Below are 23,912 nucleotides of genomic sequence, written 5' to 3'. Positions count from 1 at the left end.
GAGACTGGAAGAGTCACAGAAAGGAGAGGAGTGGACGTCCTTTGGCCACATCCCAATTTATTGAGACACTGAAAATGTTTTGTTGTGGTTTACCTACCACTGTTGTTAGATTTTCTTCAAATGAATTGTTTAAAATGAAGAAATCACCATTGCATGCTTCTACTTAAATGCCCTACTTTCATGATATAATATCACTGTAGCATTCACTTTTTACATTTTCCATAAATTTCACCTGAAAGTCAAATATCCCTAACTTTTTGTGAGTAGTGTATGTATATCAGACATACAGACTGCATTTTGTTGACAAGGCCTCTCTGTAAAAGAATTAAATTGAATTACACACACATTAGAGCTACGTTAATTGAAAAGTGTCAGAGCTGAGCTGAAAACACAACACTGATATATTATCACCATGGAAAGTTGTTTTAGCTACAAGCTCAGGACTGTGAAACACAAAGTAATGCAACACAGCACCAATAGCTTCCTCTATTTCAGACCTTCTGGCTCCGTGTCCCTTCAATTTTCGGCACCATGGATGTAGAAGTGGATCCTGAACCACCACTCGACCTTGCCGCCAATTTCTTTCCAGTGATCATTCACAGAATTGCAACAAAAAGCATTTTCTCCATCGACCACCAATGTAAAAGAGACACCTGTCATTCTTTTTAAAACTCTGTCCAGAAAAGTCTGAAGAACAAGCCAATCACCGGCATGGCTGGGCCAGAGGCATGCTGGGATGAACACTACCAAGAATATTCAGAATATGTCAATAATATGCATCAGGTGCCATTGGTATCCAGTTGGTATGATACATCCATATTCAGCTTGTTTGTGGTCAAAAGCACACGTCTGTGCCAGAAATCCATTAAAGTTGAACTCAAGGCAAAACATTTGCATGGATCAATTTTGCCTCCTTGAGCAGATCCTGTGATCACAGCCATTCCTCTGGTATGATTTGATTTTGCTGCATAATGGGCCTTTAAATTTAGATATGAGTTTATATACTTATGTTTGAGCTTAGATGGAAACTTCAGTTGAAGCGGTTTGGGTCGTGGTTAGATGAAAACATTTGTCTCCAGTTTGAGTTGGGGGTTGAACTCTGGTCACACAAGTGCAATCTGGAAGTCAAACTACTGCCCGACTTTGTCTAATCCAGTCCTTCTGGGCAAGTGAGTGTTTGCATTTTAAGACATCGTGGTCATCTCACACCGTTTGCTGCTGTTACATGCTTGTTAGGCGAACGTGTTGAGCTGAAAAGCATCTGTAAATGATTTGTCAGCGAGATGTCCTGGATGTAAGGACATGAATGGGGAGCCACAGAGAAAGGCTAGCAAAACAAATGAGTGCAGACGTTAACCTCATGGAGCCTCCATTAGACATGCACTGCTACCTCTAACTGCAGGGGCGGGGGGAGGGGGCGGCGGTTGAGGGAATTGAAGATTGAACTCATATCACTATCAGGAAAGACTCAGACAAGTTAATCCAACTAGAACAGACTAAAAGTGAACAGCAGCCCTCAGGCTCCAGCGTTTGACCTGTTTTGAACAGAGTCACTTGTTCGTTGTGTTACCAGCAAGACACAGAGGCCTGTTTTAAAGAGGAAGGCCTATAAATAGTTTTTACTCGTCCAACTCTCTAAAACATCTCTCTTTGAGATTTCAGCCTCCAAATAATGGTTCTGAATGAAATGTTCCTCGTGCACAAAGCTTTGGAAACTGGCATTTGAAGAAGACTGAGAGCCTACAGCCGTGTGGCCTACGTGTCTTGAGTTAAATCTGAATGCTAACATGCTGATAGCACGATCACTGTCTTAGTTTAGCATATTAGCATGCTAACATTTTCTACTCTCTTCCTCCCCTCGCCCCTTGTTCAGCCTCTCCTCTTGTCTGTGCCTTGTGAAGTGAGCATATATATTAACCTCAGCCTTGATCACTTTTGAATGATCAGCTCTTGTCATGGAACTCTGATGGCTTTGGATGGTGTTACAACCCTCACAGGTTGCAACAAAGGAGAGAGTACACACAAAAGCAGCAACAGAAATAAGACCGTTCTAAACAACAAAGGTTTGCTGGCCATGTGGTCGGCCAGCAACTCAGCCCCATATAGAGAGAGAGAGAGGACAGGGACGGCCTTTTATAAGGTAGGACCACACCTACAGGTGTGGCCAAGCAACTCGACGCCCACTTCTCCAGGACGGAGAACAGCAGGGTAGCAGACACATCAGCAAGGCCGTCACAATGGAAAGTGCACAAACAGGGTTTTCAAACAAACTCTCTCACTGGTCTTTTTTCTTCTCCTGTCGACTAACTTTGTACAGCGATGTTATTGTTCTAACAGCTACCTGCTGATCTTTCTCTCTGAAATTCCACATATACATGTAGTAAAATAGTTTTGGAAATGTGTGACGCTCCCAACGGTGTTTGACCACTTCTTCACGCATCATAATTCATAAGTTTGTTTTCCAAGTTAGTAATTCACTTCATTTAGCAGCAGACAACACATCTCATCTCATCTCATTTTCTATACCGCTTATCCGTCAGGGTCATGGGGGACTATGACTTTGGGCGAGAGGCAGGGTACACGCTGGACTGGTCGCCAGCCAATCGCAGGGCCACATACAGACACAGACAACCTTTCACACTCACACCTACAGGCAATTTAGAGTTACCAATTAACCTAATGGTTAAAGGGGAGAATGGGGAGAAGATGCAAACTCCACACAGAAAGACCCTGGGATCAAACCGGGATTTGAACCCTGGACCTTCTTGCTGTGAGGCAACAGTGCTAACCACAGCACCACCATGCTGCCCCAGACATGTGACTGCATTTGTAGCTAAACAACACATGTATATTTGTGTCCCAGTCACCCAAACAGACGAGCAGCTCACATGGCTCCCGGTGTGGACGTCCACGCTGTGAGACGAGCTCTTATCTCGGCTGGAGAGCAGAACCAGAACCTGTTCTCGGAAAACATAAGCCTGAAGCTGAAGGCTGAGAGGCTCAACAACACGAGGATCAGTTGGGACAATGAGAAGAGGACAGTGATCCAGGAGCTTTCAGAGGACTCTGGGCAGACGGGGCTTCAAGTCAACAGGTTGGACTCAAACAACCACCAAGAATTAGTCCCCCAAGTCCTTATAAGATGACTGGGGACAGATTTCTGGACATTAGCTTTCCAGCACTTGTGTAAAAGATAAAACAGTGATATTCTTGGATGGGATCAGAGTCTGTCTTGAGCCTCACTCACAATATACTGGTCTAACCCCACAGATCTACCCAGCTTGCTTTGCTGTTGACACGATTTCTCGCTTCCTTGCTGGTTTCTTAGCAACGTGTTTGTACCTTATGGGCAGAGTTACATCAAGCCTTGTTGACAGTGAGTAAAAAAAAAAAAACCTGTTGGAGAGGAAGCTGCTAACAGAAGCGCTAAAGTGAGGAATAACTAGCAGGATGACAGGCTTTTAATATGGAGGTAATAGGCGAGGCAGAGGCCCGGGAGAGTCCAGCAGCAGAGCAGACAGAGATGACTAAAGCAAACAGTAAATGTCCATCAGGCTTGAGAGAAGACTGGCCCTCATAGCTGACCTCCACACACCCACAAATCTCCAGGCTTCATTGGAGATTCAGCCACATCGCTTTCCATCAGTGGTCTTTATTTGCCAGTGCTGCTGCACGTAACCTGTGCAAATTCTGAGTGTGCTTACAGCCAACAACAGATATCTAAAATCCATCAAGCTGAATCCGAACCAGGCAGCTGTGATGGAAATTCATACAGCTGGCCTGTACAAAAAAAATCATTTGTGAATTTCATATTTTCACAGGAAATATTACATTTCACATGTGAAAACCATGTGTGCCTATATGTGAATTTACCGTTCTTGAAATTGGGTTTCATACATGAATCATTGGACATATGAAGGACTAAAAACAGTCCTCTTGTGAGGTGCCTGGAAACCACGTGATAAACATGTACTGCTATCAAACACATACACACACATATATATATATATATATATATATATATATATATATATATATATATATAAATAAAGTAGTACACACTGTTGCCCATAAAGTTGGAATCAAATGTTTTTTTTTACCTCTTCTCATGAAATGATTGTGACAATGTGATTTATTCTTGATAAATAAAGTGTATATCTTCTCAACTTTATTGATCAAACTCTTCCAAATCTATCACAGTGAAACTTAAACCACAGTTAACCTTTGCAAACTGTGTATTCAGGCTTTAACAACATTGGGGGTATTGAATAATTATTCCAACTTTATGGGCAACAGTGTATGACAAATGCAAATTCATTAATAAAAAACACATGTAAAATTCCTTGTTTCACGTGTGAACTGTCCAAAAATCACATGCACCTTTATATTCTATGATGTTATGTGTTATATGTGTTTTTTCCTATTTCAAATGCAATAAACCACGTGTGCCTGCATGTGAATTTACCAACATAGGTCATGTGGCTACCTTGTGACTTTATCACACATGGAACGGTGTCCCACAATAAATGTGTAAATTCATGTCTGTAACAAAATGCATGTGTAACAGTGTATTTCAAACCAATAGTTGTGATGCGATTTGAGATTTTACTGTGTGAAATGTCCAAAAACAGCATCCGTACCTGATTTGTTCACATTAAATATATTTTACCTGTGGTGAATTTCTGTCCAGGGGGCAGATAAGATATTATCTTTGAGTTGTGAATTGAAAGATAACATTAAGATAACAATTTAAATCAGCTGGCCCCATATGTGTTTATACTATTATATAATTTACATTGTTTTTCGTTTCTGCTCACTTCCCAAATCTGATTTCGCTATGAATGAATGGGCATGTTTGAAGGTTTTATCAAAACACATTAATCCTAAAAAAAAAAAAAAAAAAAGCGACATCTCTGCAAAATGATTTTATTTTTTCTTCTTTTAAGAATTTTCTTTTGTCAAAAACACACTCAATATACAAGCAGTTAGACTGGATTTGATTGCAGTTATATTTCAAAATCATAAAGAAACATTTACTCAATAAATACAGTTTTTGCCCATGTGCTTAAATGTGGTGTTACTTTCTTTTATGAGCATATTTACAGTAGACCATAAATAACTTCAAGAGATGGAGCACATTTTAGGCTTTGACAAAACGAAAAAAAAAAAAAAAAAATCCAAACTTGTATAAATATAGGTTCATCTAAGGACTGATTTTGGACATAAAGAAGAAAATCCAAGAGAAAACTTGAATCCTGTTGTACAAACATGCCCACATGACAATAATTACCAGTTGCTTCAGGGATTCATCATAATGAATGCAATAAAGCCGCCCTACCTGGCATTCAAATGGGTCAAATTGCATATGGTCGCAGGTGTCAGTCTTCCTACAGTCAATCAGAAATTTCTACCACAGATATCAGGATGGCAAGCATAAAATATTTCCCATATGTTCTGTCGTTTCATGACACTAAAAAGAATCCTGTAGAATATCCAGTATATATCAGGTCATTTTATTGTCTTGCCAATCAAATATACTCCCTCCACCGTGATTACTCAGCATGTACTGAAGCAGCAGACATCCTGTGTCACCCATTAGATTATGTCCAACAATGCGCTCCGTGTCCATGGTTCGAACTGTACAATCATATTCATCATGTACCAGTGAGGGCTGTCAATGTATCTGCCTTTTTCCTTATTGTATTCACGTTCCTGCAAGAAAACAAAACTGAGAGAAAAGAAACATCAAGAGAAATGGCTTTGCATATTAGTCGGTGACGTTTAATTAGTCTGCATCACTGCAAAGTGCACTACACCCAACCCTGTCATCTCTCCTCATCCAAATGCATCGAAAAACAAGGAGACCCCTTCACAAAAACTCCAATCTCTTATAGTGCAAAAGGTTTCATACATGGGGACGGATTTTAAAGCAGAACTCCAGCCGTCCTCTACCCAGCTACGCTTCTGCCCATTTTTCCCATCATACTGATCCATTCTGACCAAAATGTTTTTAGTTTCTTCTCTCAAGTACGACTTAAGCTGTTCCTTACTTTCCTCTTTGTAAAAATAGTGTCTACAGTGTAATAAGATGTCTTCATTGATTCACTCTCTCTTGCCTTTCTGTTGCAGGTCCCTGGCTGGGCGGAGCCTGCGATCACCTAACCTGGCACACCTGGCCAGTGCAACAGGTTATATAGGCCGGCCTGTGGAACCAGAGCGCTCTCTCTTCACACCCAGCCACCCATGCTCTTCGTCGCTGTAATAAAATGGTCTTTATTTACAGTAAAGCCTCTCTTGCACCTCCTCCTTTCTTATGGCTGAGGAGGCAGCCGTGACATATTAAAGTCTAAAGAGAGAAAATGATCCGACTTCTCACCTAATTTATTACCTCAGGAAACATTTTCCCAATTAGTTTATGGTCTCTACTTGTTTAAGTAAAACAGATCAATGCTGGTATTCTCTCTCTACTTGAGTTTGTCTGGGTCAGCCATGCTTTGGGAGAGATGCATGGGATCACTTGGATCTGGTCAAAATGTTGTGCCAAAGGAAGCAAACACATTAATCAAAGTATCAAAGTCTTAGATGTCACTGTTATAATTACGTGATCCTTATCGTTCCCTCGTGAGAATATTCACAAAGGACCATTCAGAGAAACCTGCATGTTGACACATTTTGCAGACTTAAAAGATAGTTTGAGCAACAGTTGGATCAGAACTGATTGGTATGATGGGAAAAACAGGCTGATGGGATTCAGAATGACAATGGCTTCATGTTGCGCCAGTGCTAACCAGCTCAGGCTGTGTGACTGCAGTCCCACTGTGAGTCTTGTTGATGAGTGTTAGCTGCCGTTGGTGATAATGACAGAGGTGCCTTTGTGTCCAGGGGTCTGCTCTGCCGGCATGCGGAGGTGAGGGGTCATATCGTAGTGAGTGGGGCCCGTGCTGGCGGAGGTGCAGTAGCCCCGCAGGCTCTCTGGGTCATACAGGTGCTCCAGAGTGTAGCCTGTCAGGGAGTAGGCTGTATGCTTGTCCAAGTAGGGCCGCGGGTGGGTGTGGGAGGGGTAGAGTGCTGGGGCCGGGGTGGGTGAGGCTGAGCATGGGCCCGGTCGACCAAATGGGTGGTGTAATGGCAAAGAAAGGGGGGACAGGTCTGTCTGGAGGTAGTCTTTGGGCTTGTGGAGTCTCTCAGTCCCCGGACTGCTGAGCCTGGATAGGGGGGCCGGGCTCGATGCAGGGCTGATCACCTGACTTAAACCTCGACACACCACGGTCTGGAGTGGCCCTTGAGTATAATCAGGAGTGAAGCATGGACCGGGGCCCTTGGGCAGTCCATTGGCCGGCCCCAGTGGGGCGTCCGAAGGGCCCTTGCGCAGCTGAAGCCGGCTTTCTTCTTCCTTGATCATCTGCTGCGTGGCTCGTATCAGCGTCTCAATCTTACTGGGTTCCTGCGGGCTGCGATAGTGGTCAGCTTGGTATCTATCCCCTGAGTCACTGACTGAGCCTCCATCTGGAGAGCTGACCACGCTGTCCTCGTCCCAGTGTCCCCGGCCTGCAGGAGCACACGATGAAAGCAGTAAGCAAGAGCGGAGGAAACATTGATAAGAATTAATATCGTTCTCAGCAGTCATGGCTGTTCTCGGTTTCCACTGATTCCTCTTAATTCTGTAGGATTTACTGGCATGAACAAATTAAAACAAGCTTAATGCTGATTACATGCCACAGCAAATAATGCATTCAGAGAGTAAGCATTTACGGTACTGACTGTCACTGAACAGCTCCGGTCTTACAGGAAGCATCTTTAATCAACTGTATCTCTTAGTCTCAGTCTCAGTCTTAGTCCTCACCATGGTAGCTGTGGATGGCTGTGATATGCGACATGCTGCTGTCATATCCCTCATGGTTCTCCAAGGAGCTCTTGCTCAGCGGTAGGATGGACCGGGCGGTGCCCCACCACGCATCTCTGCCAGTCGGAGGTGGTCCTAAAAAATATCTGCCCGCCTCACATCGACCGTGTTCACAACTTTGACCTTGGCCATGTGCGTGCAGGTGTGTGTAGGCATCACTGGCGGTGTGATGCTGCTCTTCAGACAGGCTGTAGCAGAGTGTGCGCGGATCTGTGAACTGCCTGTACACACAAGAGGCATCCAGGCCTTCACTGTGCTCTAGCAGCTGAGGCGAGGCTGAGTCGGTGAGGGGGCTGCTGCCCCACGGACTGTCCTGGTCAGACTCTGAACGCTCCGTCTGGAAACTAGGATACTGCAGTGAGAAATGTGGGAAGGGGAGACAAGAAAAAGAGATCGTAGATATCCTTCAAATGAGGTGGCCCATCCTCTGGGAGCTGTGTTAGTCACGCACAAAAACCAAGCAGCTGTTTAGGATATTGCAGCCACCAGGGGCTCTAAAACAAGCTAATTGCAAATGGGATCACACTCTTTTCATACCATAATTTAAATAAGTTATTGACGTGTTACTGTGGTACTTGTGTTGCTTTAATGTTAACACTGTTTCTACCTCTACTGGTTCCTTAGGCAGACCTACAACACATACCAAACTGGTTAGCTCTATATACTTATTGGCTATAAAAAGTAAGACATGTTACCCAGGAACAGTGCCAGGCTGTGTTGAAACGGGTCACTCTAATCACCCAGTAAATAACTAAAGTTGGAATGTATGAAATATATAACTTTGGTGTGTTAACTTAAGGAGCAAATGTTTGTGAGAGACAGCTGGGGGTATGGCATGCAGCAAAGGTCCACCAAACGGTGAAGGTTGTGGTTATGCAGTATGTGCCTTAGACTTCTATGGTGCCCTTGGCCATTGTTTCTATGGACACTCATCTTTATGAAGATATCTGACAGGACCAGAAACATGAGCTGTACACAAACCCCCAGTTTGGCCAAAAGCGAAGGCAAAGTAAGATTATTATTATCAGATTGTCTGTTGTGAACATCCATACCAGGTTACTTCCTGGGTTTGATTTACCAAGCAAGGTGTCGCACTTGAATGATTAAGTGCTACAACATGAAGTTTTAAACTCCCGACCAGGTAATGACTCCTAAACATGAAGCTTCCTTGAGTGGGAGACTGCTGCCATGTGTTTTCACGTCAGCACAAATCCCATCATGAGTGTGATTTGAAGCCAGATGAAGGCTCCAATAAGACATCAAATCCTCACCTGTGTGTATGGAGAGAGTCTAGCTTTGGTCTTGGGCCGGGAAACTCTGCTCTTGGGAGTTCTGCAGCTCTCTGTGAGGCTGCTGGCGGTGCTGCTGCTGTAGGGGAAAGAGGCCTTGGACGTCGCCTGGTCCAGAGAAAGCTGGAGGCCTTTATACTCAGTCTCCCTAAAGACACAAACAGAAAATCCACGTGATGCATTCACAGGAATATTGTGGGTGTTTTGCAATTGCATGTCATAGATTTAATATGGTCTATAATTACACAATGAGAGATCCCAGTCCCCTGGAAAGGCTGTTTATTAAAGAACACAAACAGCCCATGTGTACCTGCGTGTTTGGTTTTTCTCCAGGTGCAAAAAACCCATTAACATCTGTTTAGCAATTAGATGCTCATCATGGCTTTGAGACGGACAGCATGCCGAGAGATGTGTGTTTGTGTATCTGTGTGTGTGTGAGTGGGAGTGGGACTGCCGGGAGGGGTGGGGGTGTGCTAGGAGTGATAGAATGGCTGTTGGGATGCTTGTTTTACCAGAAGGATTGCAGCAAGGCCTTCAACAAACACTCTACAGAAGGAAAGCTGTCCAATCAAATACACTGGAAGATTAAAGGCTATGTCTGGCTAAATCAGGCCCATAGGAGAGGCTGGGACGTCTCACTGCTGGGAAATGGGAATTGATTTGTTCTACAGATCTCGCCATGGATGATGAATCAAGTTTGAGACAACAGAAAACCTGGACAGGGTTTACTTGAGACAAATAGTGATCCATCATCCACACATATCTCCCCCTCTGTCTCAATCTCTCTGCACACAAACACAAATTCATACATCCATGCAGACACATTTTACTGGATTTGCATCAGTTGCAGCGTTCTCCACCACCACATCAACACACTAACTGAGGGACTATCTTTTAAAAGAAAGCTGTTCATCCCTCCAGTAGAGCTGCATTCACTGGGAGAGTCTGTGATAAGCAGCAGTGAAACTGTTTATGTTGGCTGACCTCTTACAGGGCAGCAACAAAAGATTATTTTCATTGCTGATCAGCGATTAATCTGCAGATTTTTCTCTTGATTCATCGATTAATCATTAGGCTTTAGGAAATAGTGAAAAATGCCCAAGGTCACATCTTCAAGTTGCTTGTTTCGTCTGTCGGCCGGTCCGTTACCCAAACCAAACCCAATTTGTTATCACATAAGCAGCAAATGCTTACAGTGCAGAAGCTGGAGGCAGGAAATAAGAAGATAAGATAAGATAAGATCAACTTCATTCATCCCAAAGGAAATTATTTAATGTTTGGTATATCTACTTGAAAAATGATTGATAATCCAGATTTTTCTGTCAATCAGCTGACTAATGTCACTAACTGGTCAGAGAACTCAGGTCAATACATTCATTGATTCCCAGAAACGTCCTAAACCTCTGTGTTATGGCAGATTGTCGCTATTGCTTCAATAAAGAGGAACAGTAGCACTCTAAAGCTTTTGTTCCAACCATTTATATAAAGACCCCTTAAAATGAATCAGTGTGTGCTTGTCAGCACTCGTCCCAATTTGCACATGTTGTCAAGATGTCAGTTCAGTTCGGTTTCTTACATCTGAACACATTCTTAGAGGAGAGTTCAAATGATGAAGGTTGCCAAAAGAAAAAAAGTAAAGATAAGAATGAAATGAATGAAATGAGAACAATGTTATTTTCTTTTTCCTCATCCGGTTAATTATTTCAGGATTCCTCAGAGTTACGCTGTGAGCTTTGAGGCGTCCCAACTCCCAGGGTGGCTCTTTAAATATAAAGCCAACAAATAGATTCCTACCCTCTCTTTGTTGTCTGTACACAAACCTTGTTTAACTCTCTGAATGTGTCAAAATGTAGATGCATCAATGCAAATGTTTGTGTCGGGCATTGACGTGACACTAAAACACAGTGTGTGGGTAACACAGCAGAGTGACGGGTTTGCTCTAAAGCAGAACAGAATGCAACTAAAGTGATTAAACAGACAGCAGTTGTGAGTAAAACATGTGGTTACGTGCTTTTGCTGCAGACATGCCTTTATTTAAAGGATTGCTAAATCACAGTGTGGTTGCTGTAGCAGTGGCAGGTGCAGAGGTTATCGGAGCTGAACACACAGTGGGAGTTCACATGCAGGTGAAGTGGCCGTATCAGCTGTGTTATCAATGGCTGTATAAACTCAAGCTACCGGGCAAACCAACCCTGCTCCTGATAACGACGCACAAAAGAAGCACACTGCCCATTTCACTGTGTGGCACAATCCAGAGAGTGTCTCAAGAAGATTTACTGAAGGCTTCATTTCCCTCACAGCAAGCTGGAGCCCATAAACGCTCATCATGTTTAAGGCCTATCAATTAAAAGGCCGTTAAAGCAAAGCTGTTATGGGTTTGATGTAGGAGGTAGAGGAAATGTGCGTCAAGCTGTTCTCTGAACGCAGCCAGCCGCGCTGCTTAACGGAGGGTTTTATGGGCCTGATTCATTCACACTTTCGCTAGTACGTCTGAGAAATATGCACATTAGGAGTGATAAAATAATAGAATAATAGGCAAGTAAAAGGTATTTCTCACTTAATAAGAGTCTCTGTCATGATACTAGTTTGATTTTATTGGAAGAAAGTGAATTAGCAGCCTGTAATGAGGATTTTCGTGGCGACCCAGTGCTGTTTGTGCAGGATAAAGGCCCAACGACTGCAATCCCACTCCAGGAAGATATTCTTCAGGCCCTGCCTCTGTTTATACACTCTGCAGGCAGAGCTGCCGGTCTTAGATAAACTATGCCAGGTGACTGACGCCGCCACAGAGAGGCTGCCACAGCTTAACAGCCAACACACGAGCACACTCAACAAACCTCGTAACAAAGGGCTCAGACATTATGGCAGAACTGGCATACAAGAGCAGATACGGTGATAGAACAGGAATGTCTACTACCGTCAAACAGGAAAGCTCTGGTTTTCCTAAAAGAAAGCATTATCACACTTCCTTCGTTTCGAACTCTGCCTACAACGACAAAAACTAAAGAGGAATGAATATGACTTGATAAACTTTCCTCGTTCCCGGGTTCTGCAAACCAGGCTTCAACAAACACATGTCATATTTCCAATTAACCTCCAGTTAATTGCTTCACAGCAACTGTTTGCGTTAATCTCTAGTACCAATACTCATTATCTTATCAAAGCATGAGAATGAAAGCAAGGCAGAGATCTGAGACACCCCTCTCTGCCCTGGAGATGCCAAACACTTGTCATTTCACACCAGATCCATTTAACTGACAACTGTGAGCTGTCCTCCAATCTATACACACATCTCCATTTAAAGAAACCGGTCTGTGTCAGTAATTAATATATTGGTGATTCAGCCACACTGAGCTTGTATCACAGGCTCTCACATTTGTTTCCAGTTTGCTTTAAAAAAAAAGATAAAGTAGGTTTTCTTTACTGGAATGTGTTTACAAGCTGCTTTAAGGTCAGAATAGCTGGATGATCAGCAGTAAACTGCCATCCAGCCATCAATTTTCTGAACCACTTGGGGTTAATCAATGTTTTTTCATCCGACAGAAGTGACATGCTGCCTTCACTGTATGCCAGTGAAGGCCAGGTGTTAAAGCTAACACTGATAGATAGACAGTAGGATGGGCCTTTCATATGATATTGTGACAGTAATAAAAATATACCATACCAAGCCACACTAAAAATTCACTGTAAGTTTGATGTCGCTGAGTTTTGTTGGTTTTCTTTTGATTGATTGATTGACTTGACTTCCAATTTGTTTAAAAGTAAAAACAGTTTAAAAGGAAACAGCCAAATGTGATGCTGCATCTGTAAAAGGTAAAGCTGGTGTAGATTCCTGAAGCATGAGCGGTATTCAGACAAGTCCAAGTGTCTTTCAGCGATGCCAGACTTCAGCCTCGTATAATTCACATCTAAGTCATATATAGTTGCATCGATATGGCCAAAAGCTTTGCAGCCGAATTAGGATTTTAACTGATTTTTGTTTTTGCAAAATGCAGAAGAAACGTATACAAGATGGAAAAATCATACTTTTACAATTTCATGTGCAAGATAGGTGACATTAACTGGTCCGTCATTACCAGATGCTTTTACTAAGTAGAGAGCAGACACTCATGTTAATCATCAGTAGAGACAGAGAAGGAGACAGAGATGTGTTTCCTGACTGAACCTCAGCCTGATATCTGCAGACAACTGCTAACCAGAGCTAGCAGCAGACAGTGGACTTCTGTTCCTCTCGCAAATACGACCATTAAATTCACTTTGAGAGCCGGAGAGCAGCTAGTCACCTGGAGACTCTAGATGGCTAATGTAGCCAGCTGTCATATGCATTATCTTCTGGTGGAAAATAAAGTGTTTGTGCAGGTATCTTACACACTGTTCGAGATTAATCGGCCTAATTCGACAAACCTCCAGTCATATGTGAATACATTACTGACTACACAGCATTACTAACAGCAACAACAGTAGGAAATCATGGCTGACAGATGAAGCAACCGATGGTCACTGAATGTTTTCCCTTATGGAAGAAAGGCTCACAGTTCTATCCATCACTATCACCACAGCACCACTTATCACCAAAGACATAAACACACAAACACAGTGTGGTGTGTGCATTTTGGTGTGCAGATACTCACGTGAGAACATAGTTGACACTGACGATGCAGTGAGGACGGGATGAGCGACTGTTGTGCACAATGGTTGCGTAACTTTGCACCCAGACCCAGCCGCCATGCTTGGCCAAGAAACGGTAGTACTTAGTTGTGACTTGGCCTTTCACCAGCACTACAAGACCAAGAGACGGGAAAGAAATCACTGCAAATAATTACTGTTGGGGCAAAAGAATCCAAGCAAAGTGTAGCTTATACTAAATTACATGAGCATGTTGAAATATAGCAGAATATTGCAGCCGTAACATAAATCATTACATTTTACTTTACTTGGTTTAAGATTAGAGAAATTAGAGAGAGTTTAGGTAAGTAGTCGTTGAGGTTACGGTTAGGGTAAGTCTCCAGGAAATAAATATAAGACCATGTAATGTCCTCCTGGAAATGCGACAGTGTGTGTGTGTGTGTGTGTGTGTGTGTGTCCTTGTGTAGAACATTTCTAGGAATTTGTAGGAAGGTAAAACAAACCTAACTCACACAAGTGATGAGCACAGCGCAGGTGGAAGGAGTCACAGCTGTGGACATGATGATACAGAGTCTTCTCTATTAGATCCTGAGGCTCGTAGCCGGTCAGCTCTGCAACCCTGAGCAACACACACACACACACACACACACACACACACACACACACACACACACACTCTCGACTCATTAAAGCCTTCTTGCATTCACACAAACACATATCCACTGTGTGCAGACGAATGCAGAACGCTGCGTCACACACAACGTACCGTGAGTCGAGGAAAATGAGCTTCATGTCCAGACTGGCCCTGAACATGAACATGTTGCTGTGGAGCTTGATCTCAGTTACGGCGCTGGGCGGCAGCGAGTGACCGACGGCCACCAGCCCCACGTTCTGATAGCAGCCGTCAAACGGAGACATGTCCAGGCTGTACTGACGGATCTTCAGGTAGCCGCTACAGTGGATCACCTGGAGAGTTCACAGAGGGTTACAGAAAGTTTAAGTATTAATCCACACATGTTGGATTTTTGTCTAGTCTTGCAGATTGTGTCACTCACGCCAAAAGGTTCTAGTTGTGAGCTTTGGTCACTCTGGACTAGTAAGGTAAAATCATCCTTCTCACTCATTATTCACTATCACTGAACTGCCTGGATAGTATTGTATGTTATATGTTACTTTGTGTGTCCCTGTGGTGATAACTCATCTCCCCAGTGCCCACTCTTCAGTCACTGAGGTGAAAATCCACACTGGAGTGAACCTTTTATAGCTGAAACACTGTCATGTCCATAAAGACAAAAGAGGAATTGGGAATAAGATACGTGTGTAGGTGTTCTTTCCTTTTTTTGAAAATGGTAAATGGAAGATTTGGAAAATCGTATCAGCAAACAAACAGCTCAACTTTTAAGGCGACAAGACAAGAAATCCAAAGAGTGTCCAAACAAAGGGAAAGCTTGAGCATCTTCAGTTCAAAGACAATGGATCAAACTCCATCTGCTGCTGAAGATCGTGTGTTACAGCCAAAGGTTCAAACACAGAAGTGGGCCTCCTCGAGCTGAGACTGTTGCTGCTTCCAAGGTCAGAAATCAACATGGTTCATCCAGCACTTTGCATCTGCTACAAATATTCATGGTCTTCAGAGTATACACCTTTATGATGTTGTTGCTGCCCTCACCTTTTACATACTGCCATCACAATTCCACTCTCATAGAGGAAATGACAAAATCCAACAAGCCTGTTTCTATGAATTCACTAGTCACAATCATGCTCCCTGCAGGACGATCCCTCTCCATGTTGGACACTCCAAAAGCTTTTTTTCCAGCAGCATCATAATCATGTAATGTAATCTTATAAACGGAGGAAACCGTCACATTATGATGGTCCCACAGCCTTTTCCTTTTTCAGTGCCCTCAAAATTGTAAGTACAAGAACGAATTTGCTGGAAAATTCAGTCCAAAGTCTTTGAGTTTGACTTTAGTTGGATTTTGTTTTATTGGATTCTTCAGTTGTTAATGTCTGTGTGATAACAACATAAAGTAAAGCCAGCTGTCCTCGGCCCTGCTACCTTGTATCCTCCACAGGTAAGACCAGCGTTTCTTTTGGCGAGGACGCATTTCATTCTCAGAAAGAAGGAGCGCTCCATCTCATATTCTGTGGAGAGAGAAAACAAAAAAAAGTTATTTATTCTGCGTGATGAAGTCCACGTCATTTACAGTGCAACATGCCTAGTTTGTTGATTACCGTGGACGAAGTGTGAATGGTACGGCTGGTGTGCTGTGAGGACGGCCGTCATTTCATCGTGGTCCGCTGGGTGGATGTACTCATAAATGCTGTTTCCCGTCAACTCTACCTGTTCAAATGAACATTGATCTCAGAGCTGTAAAACATCGGGGCCCAACATACCAGAGAAGGTCACGGTGAGTTTGTTAAACCAACCTGCGACAGGCCCAAGTGGACTGATGCTGTTTCTGATATGTACATTATTTTCCCATCTGGTGCGACCACGAAAATGAAGCCATCTAATGTCTGGAAGAAACAATAAAAAGAGTGTTACAGTGCATTGCATATAAACTAATTTATAAATGAGTGCATATCAAATGCAGAATGCTGCTGTACATACAAGAGTAAAAAGAAAAAGTCTGTAATTTGGAATTAATATTAGAAATCAAAGTATTTATTGTCACATTCAGAATCATACTTAGTACAACGTGCAGTGAAATTCTCCTGAGCAAATATAACTTATAGACAAAGTAGAATTAATCCAACAATAGAATAGAAAGACTGGATAGAATAAAAAATGTTAACATTTCATAATCAGGATGATTTTTCAGTGTTTTTCAGAAAGGAAACAATGAAGAAACATGAAAAATATAAGCAGTAAATGATATAAGTAGATGTGTAATATAAATGGTGGTAGTATGATGGAAATACACTGTTGCCCATAAAGTTGGAATAATTGTTCAATACCCCCAATTTAGTTAACTGTGGTTTAAGTTCCACTGTGATGTGTTTGGAAGAGTTTGATCAATAAAGTTGAGAAGATATAACTTTATTCATCAAGAATAAATCACATTCTCCCAATCATTTCATGAGAAGAGGTAAAAAAAAACCATTTTATTCTGACTTTATGAGCAACAGTGTGTGTGGATTAATTTGAAGTCACTGATTCACGACCCAACTGGCCTGAGGGAAGAAACTCCTCCTCATCCTCTCTCTTTGTCACTAACAGCTTCCTGACACAGAGAAGCATCTGCTGCTGTTGGGTTGGCTCAGGTCTTCAGTGAGTCGGCCCCTGTCCTGCACCTCCTGGGTCAGGACGCGTCCTCGTGGGGGGCCGATGGTGACGGGGTTGATGATCCAGTTGCACAGGGTGGAGTTGAGTCCCGGCCTTCAAGCTTCTGGCGAGTTAAAGGCTGAGCTGTAGTCCACAAATAGCATTTTGGATACCCCCCCCCCCTTCTGGTGTCCAGGTGGGCCCGGGGCAGTACGGGTGGGGTACTTCATCACCACACAGGTAGGGCTACCAGCTGGTAGTCATTTCAGCAGCTGGAGAAGGGGTTTCTTCAGGAGAGGGACTACTGCCAGCGGACTGGGCCGGTGGGGTTTGGTGTTCACTCTCCAGAACTCACGCATGCTCCTCTACGTCCAGATGTCACAGCTTGGCGGCTGACGGTGTTGGCCTTGAAGCGTGCATAGAGGCTACGGAGCGCTTCACCCAGGCAGACATCTGCTGTCGCCATCCTGAAGGAGGTCGCTTTGTAGTCCGTTATGCTCCGTAGTCCCTGCCATGAGCGTCTGGAGTCAGTCTGTTGGAATTCTGATCCCAGTTTCTCCTCGTTTGTACTCATCCACGTTCCCAGTTGCACGCTCTGCTGTGTGTCTGCAGCCGCGAGGGTCTTCAGAGCATCCTGGATGGTGTGAACCACCCAAGGCTTCTGACTGGGAAAGGTCCTGACGGTCACCTTGCAGACGGCGTCATCCATAAGGGAGTCTGCAAGCACGTCGATATTGTGCGTCACACGGAGCGTCCTGAAGAGTGGCGTCTCTGATTGGTCTGTCAGGTGCATGATTCTTCAGATATTCAACAGGACTGTGTATCATTAACCTGTAAACGACTACAGAGCTGCTATCAGAGCACACAGACTGAGTGACGTCATGACAAAATAATACTAGCTGGTAGTCACCAGTCCCGTGGTCCATCAAACCAGTAGCCCCAGAACATTTTAGGCCTGACTGCTAAACTATTTGACCTGCTTGGAAGCTTGTAGCCCTGTGGTCCCGTTTTGCTTCAGTCCCGTAGCAGAAGCTGTGTTTGGTGCTCTTCTGTGTCTGTCGGACCAGGACTCTGGCCGGTCCGCAGCCCCGTAGCCCTCCTCCATTGTGCTGCTGCTGATGTGAGAGGGGCTGCAGGACAGACCGAGGCTCTGTGCGTGACCAGGAATGTGTTCAGCTCATTTCACTCTTAAAGCACATGAATGAAGGCAGCAGGAGGCAGATGGCAGCAGCCACTGAACCACACACACACACACACACACACTCCACCTATGGCTGAATAACGATAACAACAAAAAAAAGAATACTCAAATAAAATATAATAATGATAATAATAATAATCATCTTTGCTCCAGCTTTCTTTTAAAGAGTGAGTCCTGACCACCACAGTCATTGGAGGCCTACCTGTAAGAGGTGGGAGCCCAGTTCCTGGGTGACTCCATCCAAACTGCTGCGGCTCACGTGGCCCCAGGACTCCCCGAGGCCTGGAGAACAAATCACAAATTTACAGAGTTAAAATTGTGATTGCACAAAATATAATCTACAGCGATCACAAGAAGACGGTATGTTTAAACCTTGTAAAGTAAGATCTACTAGGATTTAATCACAGTCTACCACTGTGACTGAAGGGGCTTTAATTACAGCACATGTAGGAATAAATAATAGCACCAATAAGATTTTACAGCCTAACACAGTCTTTTTTTTTAAATCCACCTCTGATGTTACATTTACACATTTAACTGTTTAACATCCACAGAAGGAAAAAACACACATGAGAGAAATGAACACGAGTCTTGATTTAAATTAACTCCTCCTGTTCACACTGGGACATGTGGGTCCACTGGCTCGTTAAACTGCAGCACACCGACCATCACAAGTCTAAAGTCAACATGGTGCAAACTCCTACAATGTGCTAAGCCTGCACGGTCTGCGGCTCCAGGAATACACCGAGCCTAAAATTAGACTTTGATGGAATCCGGATCATTGCAAACGTTGCAGCGTAAAAATATTTTCATAAACCCTCCACAACAGTAGGCCGGGGCTCCCAAAAATAACATCTCAGATGGCGGGAGGCGCAGAGCAAACAGCGCTCCGTGCAGCAGCGCGGCACATTGAAATGCAAATCCGGCTGTGCAGAGTAAACAGGCGGCGTGCAGGGATCACAGCGTCCCGCCGCCCGCACGCTTCTTATGGACCCAATATGGACTTCACGTCTGCATAAAGACACACAATCAAATTACGCACAAGTAAAATAAAATAAATAAAAAAAAAATCACTGGCTTCGTCCTCAGATCGAAGATAAATAGATATAAAGATAGATGTTGCCGCTGCAAAGAGCAGTCTGAGGATTTATCTCATTTAATAATCCTCAACATTTAGTTATTACTTAGAATAGATGTTTTATTAATGCTGTTGATCCCGTACACACTTTAATTAGCCCTCACAGTAGTCCTGCAGTCCCTCTATAATAATATAATATAATATAATATAATATAATATAATATACTATACTATACTATACTATACTATACTATACTACTACTACTACTACTAATAATAATAATAATAATAATAATATAGAATAAAATAATATAATATAATATAATACAATAATAATAATAATAAAATAATAATATAATATACTATACTATACTAATAACAATAATAATAATACAAATAAAATAAAACATAACATAACATAACATAATATAATATAATATAATATAATATAATATAATATAATATAATATAATATAATATAATATAATATAATATAATATAATATAATATAATATAATATAATATAATATAATAATAATAAACTAGGCTATAGGACGGCTGTGATTTTATTGGAACGAAATAAAAAAATAGGTCAATCTATTTCCTTGAGTTAGCTTTATGAGTCTCTTATAATAACCCGGAATAAACAAAAGGAGCATAGTGGCTTATAATAATGAGGAATAATCGCCTTAAAGTCGAGGCTCTAAAAGACACGCTAAAAGTGGAGGAAAATCGAATGGAGTTTGGTGCAGGAAGCTACAAAAATAGCAGCACAGCGGATGATAGAAAAGTACATCTGGAGCACAGAAGAGGCGACGCGTCCTTCACAGCACCCCCGTGATTAGGAAGACAAGTGACGAGCACATGGTGATATTATGCTCATTATTATTACGGAGGATCACTTAAGCTGAGATCCAGCCCTCCACTTATTGCACAATTGATCTAAACACAAGATGGTTCCACTAAGTCTTTTCATTATTCCCACTATTCTTGTTGTTGTGCATTGTTAGCGCAGAGGCTCCCAAACCTTTTCTGTTTGCATAACCCTCTTTTTTTAAATGGTAAAATGTGTTAATGCGCATTGGAGACGTGAAGCAATTCAGCAAAAAGGCCATTTTTGTCCATTTAAAGGATCCAGAGAAAGAGAAAGCCTCATTTTTCCTTCTTTGACTTTCTTATCGCCTATTAATCCAAGTTTGTCCGCTCCAAGCTGTTCTTTTCCCTTAAATATTATTTATATATGTATTAAATAATCGAAAAATATCATCTAAATCGCAAGAACTTGATGAGGAAGACCATGTTTAAATTAGTAGACACATAAATAAATTCAATAAATCGATAAGCAGTGAAATATTTGATGTTCAGCAGTATCACACTGAACACAATCTTTAGTTTAATTTCTGCTCAATTGTCTAATTATGACCCACATTTAATAAACAGCAACACTAATAATAATAATGATCTAGTTTCTGGAGAGTTTAAAGTGCTGAGAAGGAGGCCGAGCAGAGAGGATCCATGAGGAATAATAAAGTACAGTAGAAAGAGTCAGGTGGCCCCCAGGAGCCTTTTCAATATGTCATTTATGGTCATTATGCACGAGCACGCTGCTTATTTCCAGACAGGAAAGAGTCACACATATGAGGTCAGACAGGCAGGAGTCCATCTGCTGAGGAACACAGTGGGATGTGGTTGAAAGCGGCGGGGAAAAAAAACCTAGTAAGTGGACCTTGGGGTGGGATTTGTTTGTCCAACATTGCGTACTGCTCCTTTAATCCTCAGTGTTTCTGATAAATAAAGCACAATAATCTGTGTCCCAGCATCAGTCTGGTCTTAAATCTGCTTCAGGTTTAGGTGGACTGGATTCAGCAGGATATTTGCGGTGTGGGGGTGTCACGTAATCTAAGCCAGCCTGGACAACATGGCCGAGGTCAAAGGTCCCCCCTACCGACCACTCTGAGCGCCATAAATAAAAGTGACCCCCCAAAGTCACAAGAGGGAAGAAAGAGAAAAATTAGGAACTCTCTTCAAGCTTTTTGCTTCTCCCCACTTGTGCAAAACCACTAAAGCCTCTTAGGAGGGCTTCTTCACATGTTGCTCAGGGTGGTGGAGGAGGTGGAGGTGGAGGTGGAGTGAAGAGGTACAGCAGAGGTGATTTAATTTAATGGGGAAAACACAACACAGCCCATAAAGGACAGAAGGGGTGAAGCCCTGCACCAGCAAAGATTGTCCCTTCAATTATTCAGAGAGCTGCAGCTCGTGCTGCTTGTCACACACGTGCGGCCGCCTCACGTCCTCCAGACATGCAAGAAATGCAGAATGTGGCCTGACGGGTGTCACCGAGACCTGTGCCGGGCACAATTTATAACCAGAATAAAGCCAGTGGAGCTGCATGTATGTGGCTGAGCAACAGTGGAGGGAAGAAGATGCAGCAAATCCTCATTCTACACTAAAATACTTCAGGCTTGTGTTGGAGGGGTTTTTTTTTTTTGGATCACATGGATCCACAATTAGAGGTTTCTCACCACCACCACCCTGCGCCGACCTTCGTGCAATGTGTTCTGCAGTATTAATAAGAATCTGTGAGTTATAACATGAGCTCCTCATGCTTATGTAACAGCATTCATGTCACTTTTTATACCTCTTGGCTGATTTGGAGTGAAATGACTTTGCTGAGATGTGGACAGCTTCATGCATGTATTCCTACATGAACAGGCCTGTACGCCACTTTAAGCTCAGCTACGTTACAACCTGGTTTGTTTGCATGGATTGCAGCTTGAGAAGCACACAGTGTGCAGCAGCATTAAAGGATCACGGTCATATCACTGTCCACGCTCCCTCCCCTGCTCTGTCAGGGACTGGGCAGTGTTAGGAGCACACAGAATCAATAAAGGCACTCACAGTGTATAACCACTGCACCCAGGCATGTAAAGGATCAGTGCCAGGTTTTAAAAACACGGATCCTCACTGGGGTCCACGCTTCCTTTGTGTTTTCCCTCCAGGTTCCCTGTGCCCCCACCTTCCCTCCATCACTGCCTGCTGTACTGTTACATGGAGCTCCATATGTTGCGGGATCAGACGTGCAGATCGTACTAATATCTGCGGCTCTGCTGCAGTCACGCAGGACGGAGCCTCATCACACTTAATCTGCAGCCGGGGGCCGCCGGGGGGCCCCCGGAGAGAAACCTCATGAGTGCAGGCCGGGGACACGGACCGGGGGCCACAGGAGACTCCGCACACCGACTCACTGCGGGAGGACAAACTGCGCAGAATATTCATTCCGCCAAAGAGGAATATTCTCATCAGAGATTAATCAGATTAGTGAAGCAGGAGGAAATGTTCCAGCTGACCGCGACCAGGACTGAGGTTCTGATAAATATATTATTTTAAATATTTACGCAGTGATTTCATACATGATTCCTTGAAACAATAAAAAAATAAATACATGAAGATGAGAAGTCACGGCTACTGATTGGACGTTTGATTTCTCTCTTGCTAAATCTGATATTTCAAACCATATTTGCAGCTATATTTTTCCTGTAAATATATAATACAGGATTATTACATTATGATGTTGTTTGTTTTTGTTGGTCTGTTTTTTTTTGTCTTTCAGAAAATTTTTTGGGCCACAAACGAGCACCCAGAAAAATTTTATGTATTTATAAAAAACGGACATGAAATTAAAATAAAATGAAAAGAAATATATTGTTTGAAAATCATCTCAAATTATTTGCTTGATTTGTATTTATACATTTGTAAATTATTTTTTAGAAAATCTATAAGAAATCACCCACAAGCCGCAGCAACAAATACAAACTTCTACTGAAAGGTTAATAACACAATGATAATAAAAATAATAATTAAAACAATAATAATAAGAAGAATGATAATTAAAACAATAATAATAATTATTATTAAAGCATAATTATCGAAATAAGTAAAGTATTACTATTAGTACTTTATATATTCTTGTATTCATACATTATTGGTGTTTTGTACATTATATTGTTCTGTTTTTGTACTTTTTGCTTCATGGAAACTGTGTCTGAAGGTGTTTGTCGTCTCTTTACCTTCAGGGAAGACTATTCTCATCTTCAGGTAGCTGGTGGTCAGCCGGATGATGGAGGCTTTGTCCAGCTGGGAGGTGATGGCGGAGGGCAGCGGCAGCAGCTTGGCCAGTTCATAAAATTCACTATTTTCCTTTTCCCGTCGCGTCCGGGCGGCGTTCTTGGATTTCTCCTTCATGGTGCGCGCTGTGGTTCAGTCGGCTCTCAGTCCCTGTCCGGCTGGCTCATGGCGCGGTGGCGCAGCTGCGGCGGCTCCAAACATCAAACTGGATTTCTCTCCCCGCGCGGCCTAAAATCCACAGCTGCTGGCGCGTGGACGCATTCCCATATTTCCAGGTGTTCCCGGTGTTTGGAGGCGAGCTGGACGCGGCTAATTCCTGGATTTCTGAGGATTTACAGTGGGCTTTTTCTTCTTCTTTTTTTGTTGTTGCTGCTGCTGCTGCTTGGTCAGCCCATTGGAGGGCTCACCGCGCTCTCGGAGCC

General features: G+C 42.9%; 1 protein-coding gene across 1 annotated transcript; it reads right to left on the bottom strand.

Moving 5' to 3' along the window:
• Positions 1 to 6,838: 6,838 nt before the first annotated feature.
• On the bottom strand, positions 6,839 to 23,607 carry sim1a (SIM bHLH transcription factor 1a). Its single transcript, XM_070835872.1, has 11 exons — positions 23,433 to 23,607; positions 18,490 to 18,569; positions 16,249 to 16,338; positions 16,054 to 16,162; positions 15,878 to 15,963; positions 14,585 to 14,784; positions 14,331 to 14,437; positions 13,824 to 13,971; positions 9,175 to 9,340; positions 7,844 to 8,255; positions 6,839 to 7,548 (listed from the first exon to the last, which is right to left on the bottom strand). The coding sequence occupies exons 1-11, from the start codon at positions 23,605 to 23,607 to the stop codon at positions 6,839 to 6,841; spliced, it is 2,283 nt and encodes a 760-aa protein (XP_070691973.1).
• Positions 23,608 to 23,912: the final 305 nt, after the last annotated feature.

The sequence above is a fragment of the Pempheris klunzingeri genome, chromosome 8 (genome assembly GCF_042242105.1).
Source record: "Pempheris klunzingeri isolate RE-2024b chromosome 8, fPemKlu1.hap1, whole genome shotgun sequence".
NCBI lineage: Eukaryota > Metazoa > Chordata > Actinopteri > Acropomatiformes > Pempheridae > Pempheris > Pempheris klunzingeri.
This window is presented reverse-complemented; position numbering and strand designations above follow the sequence as displayed.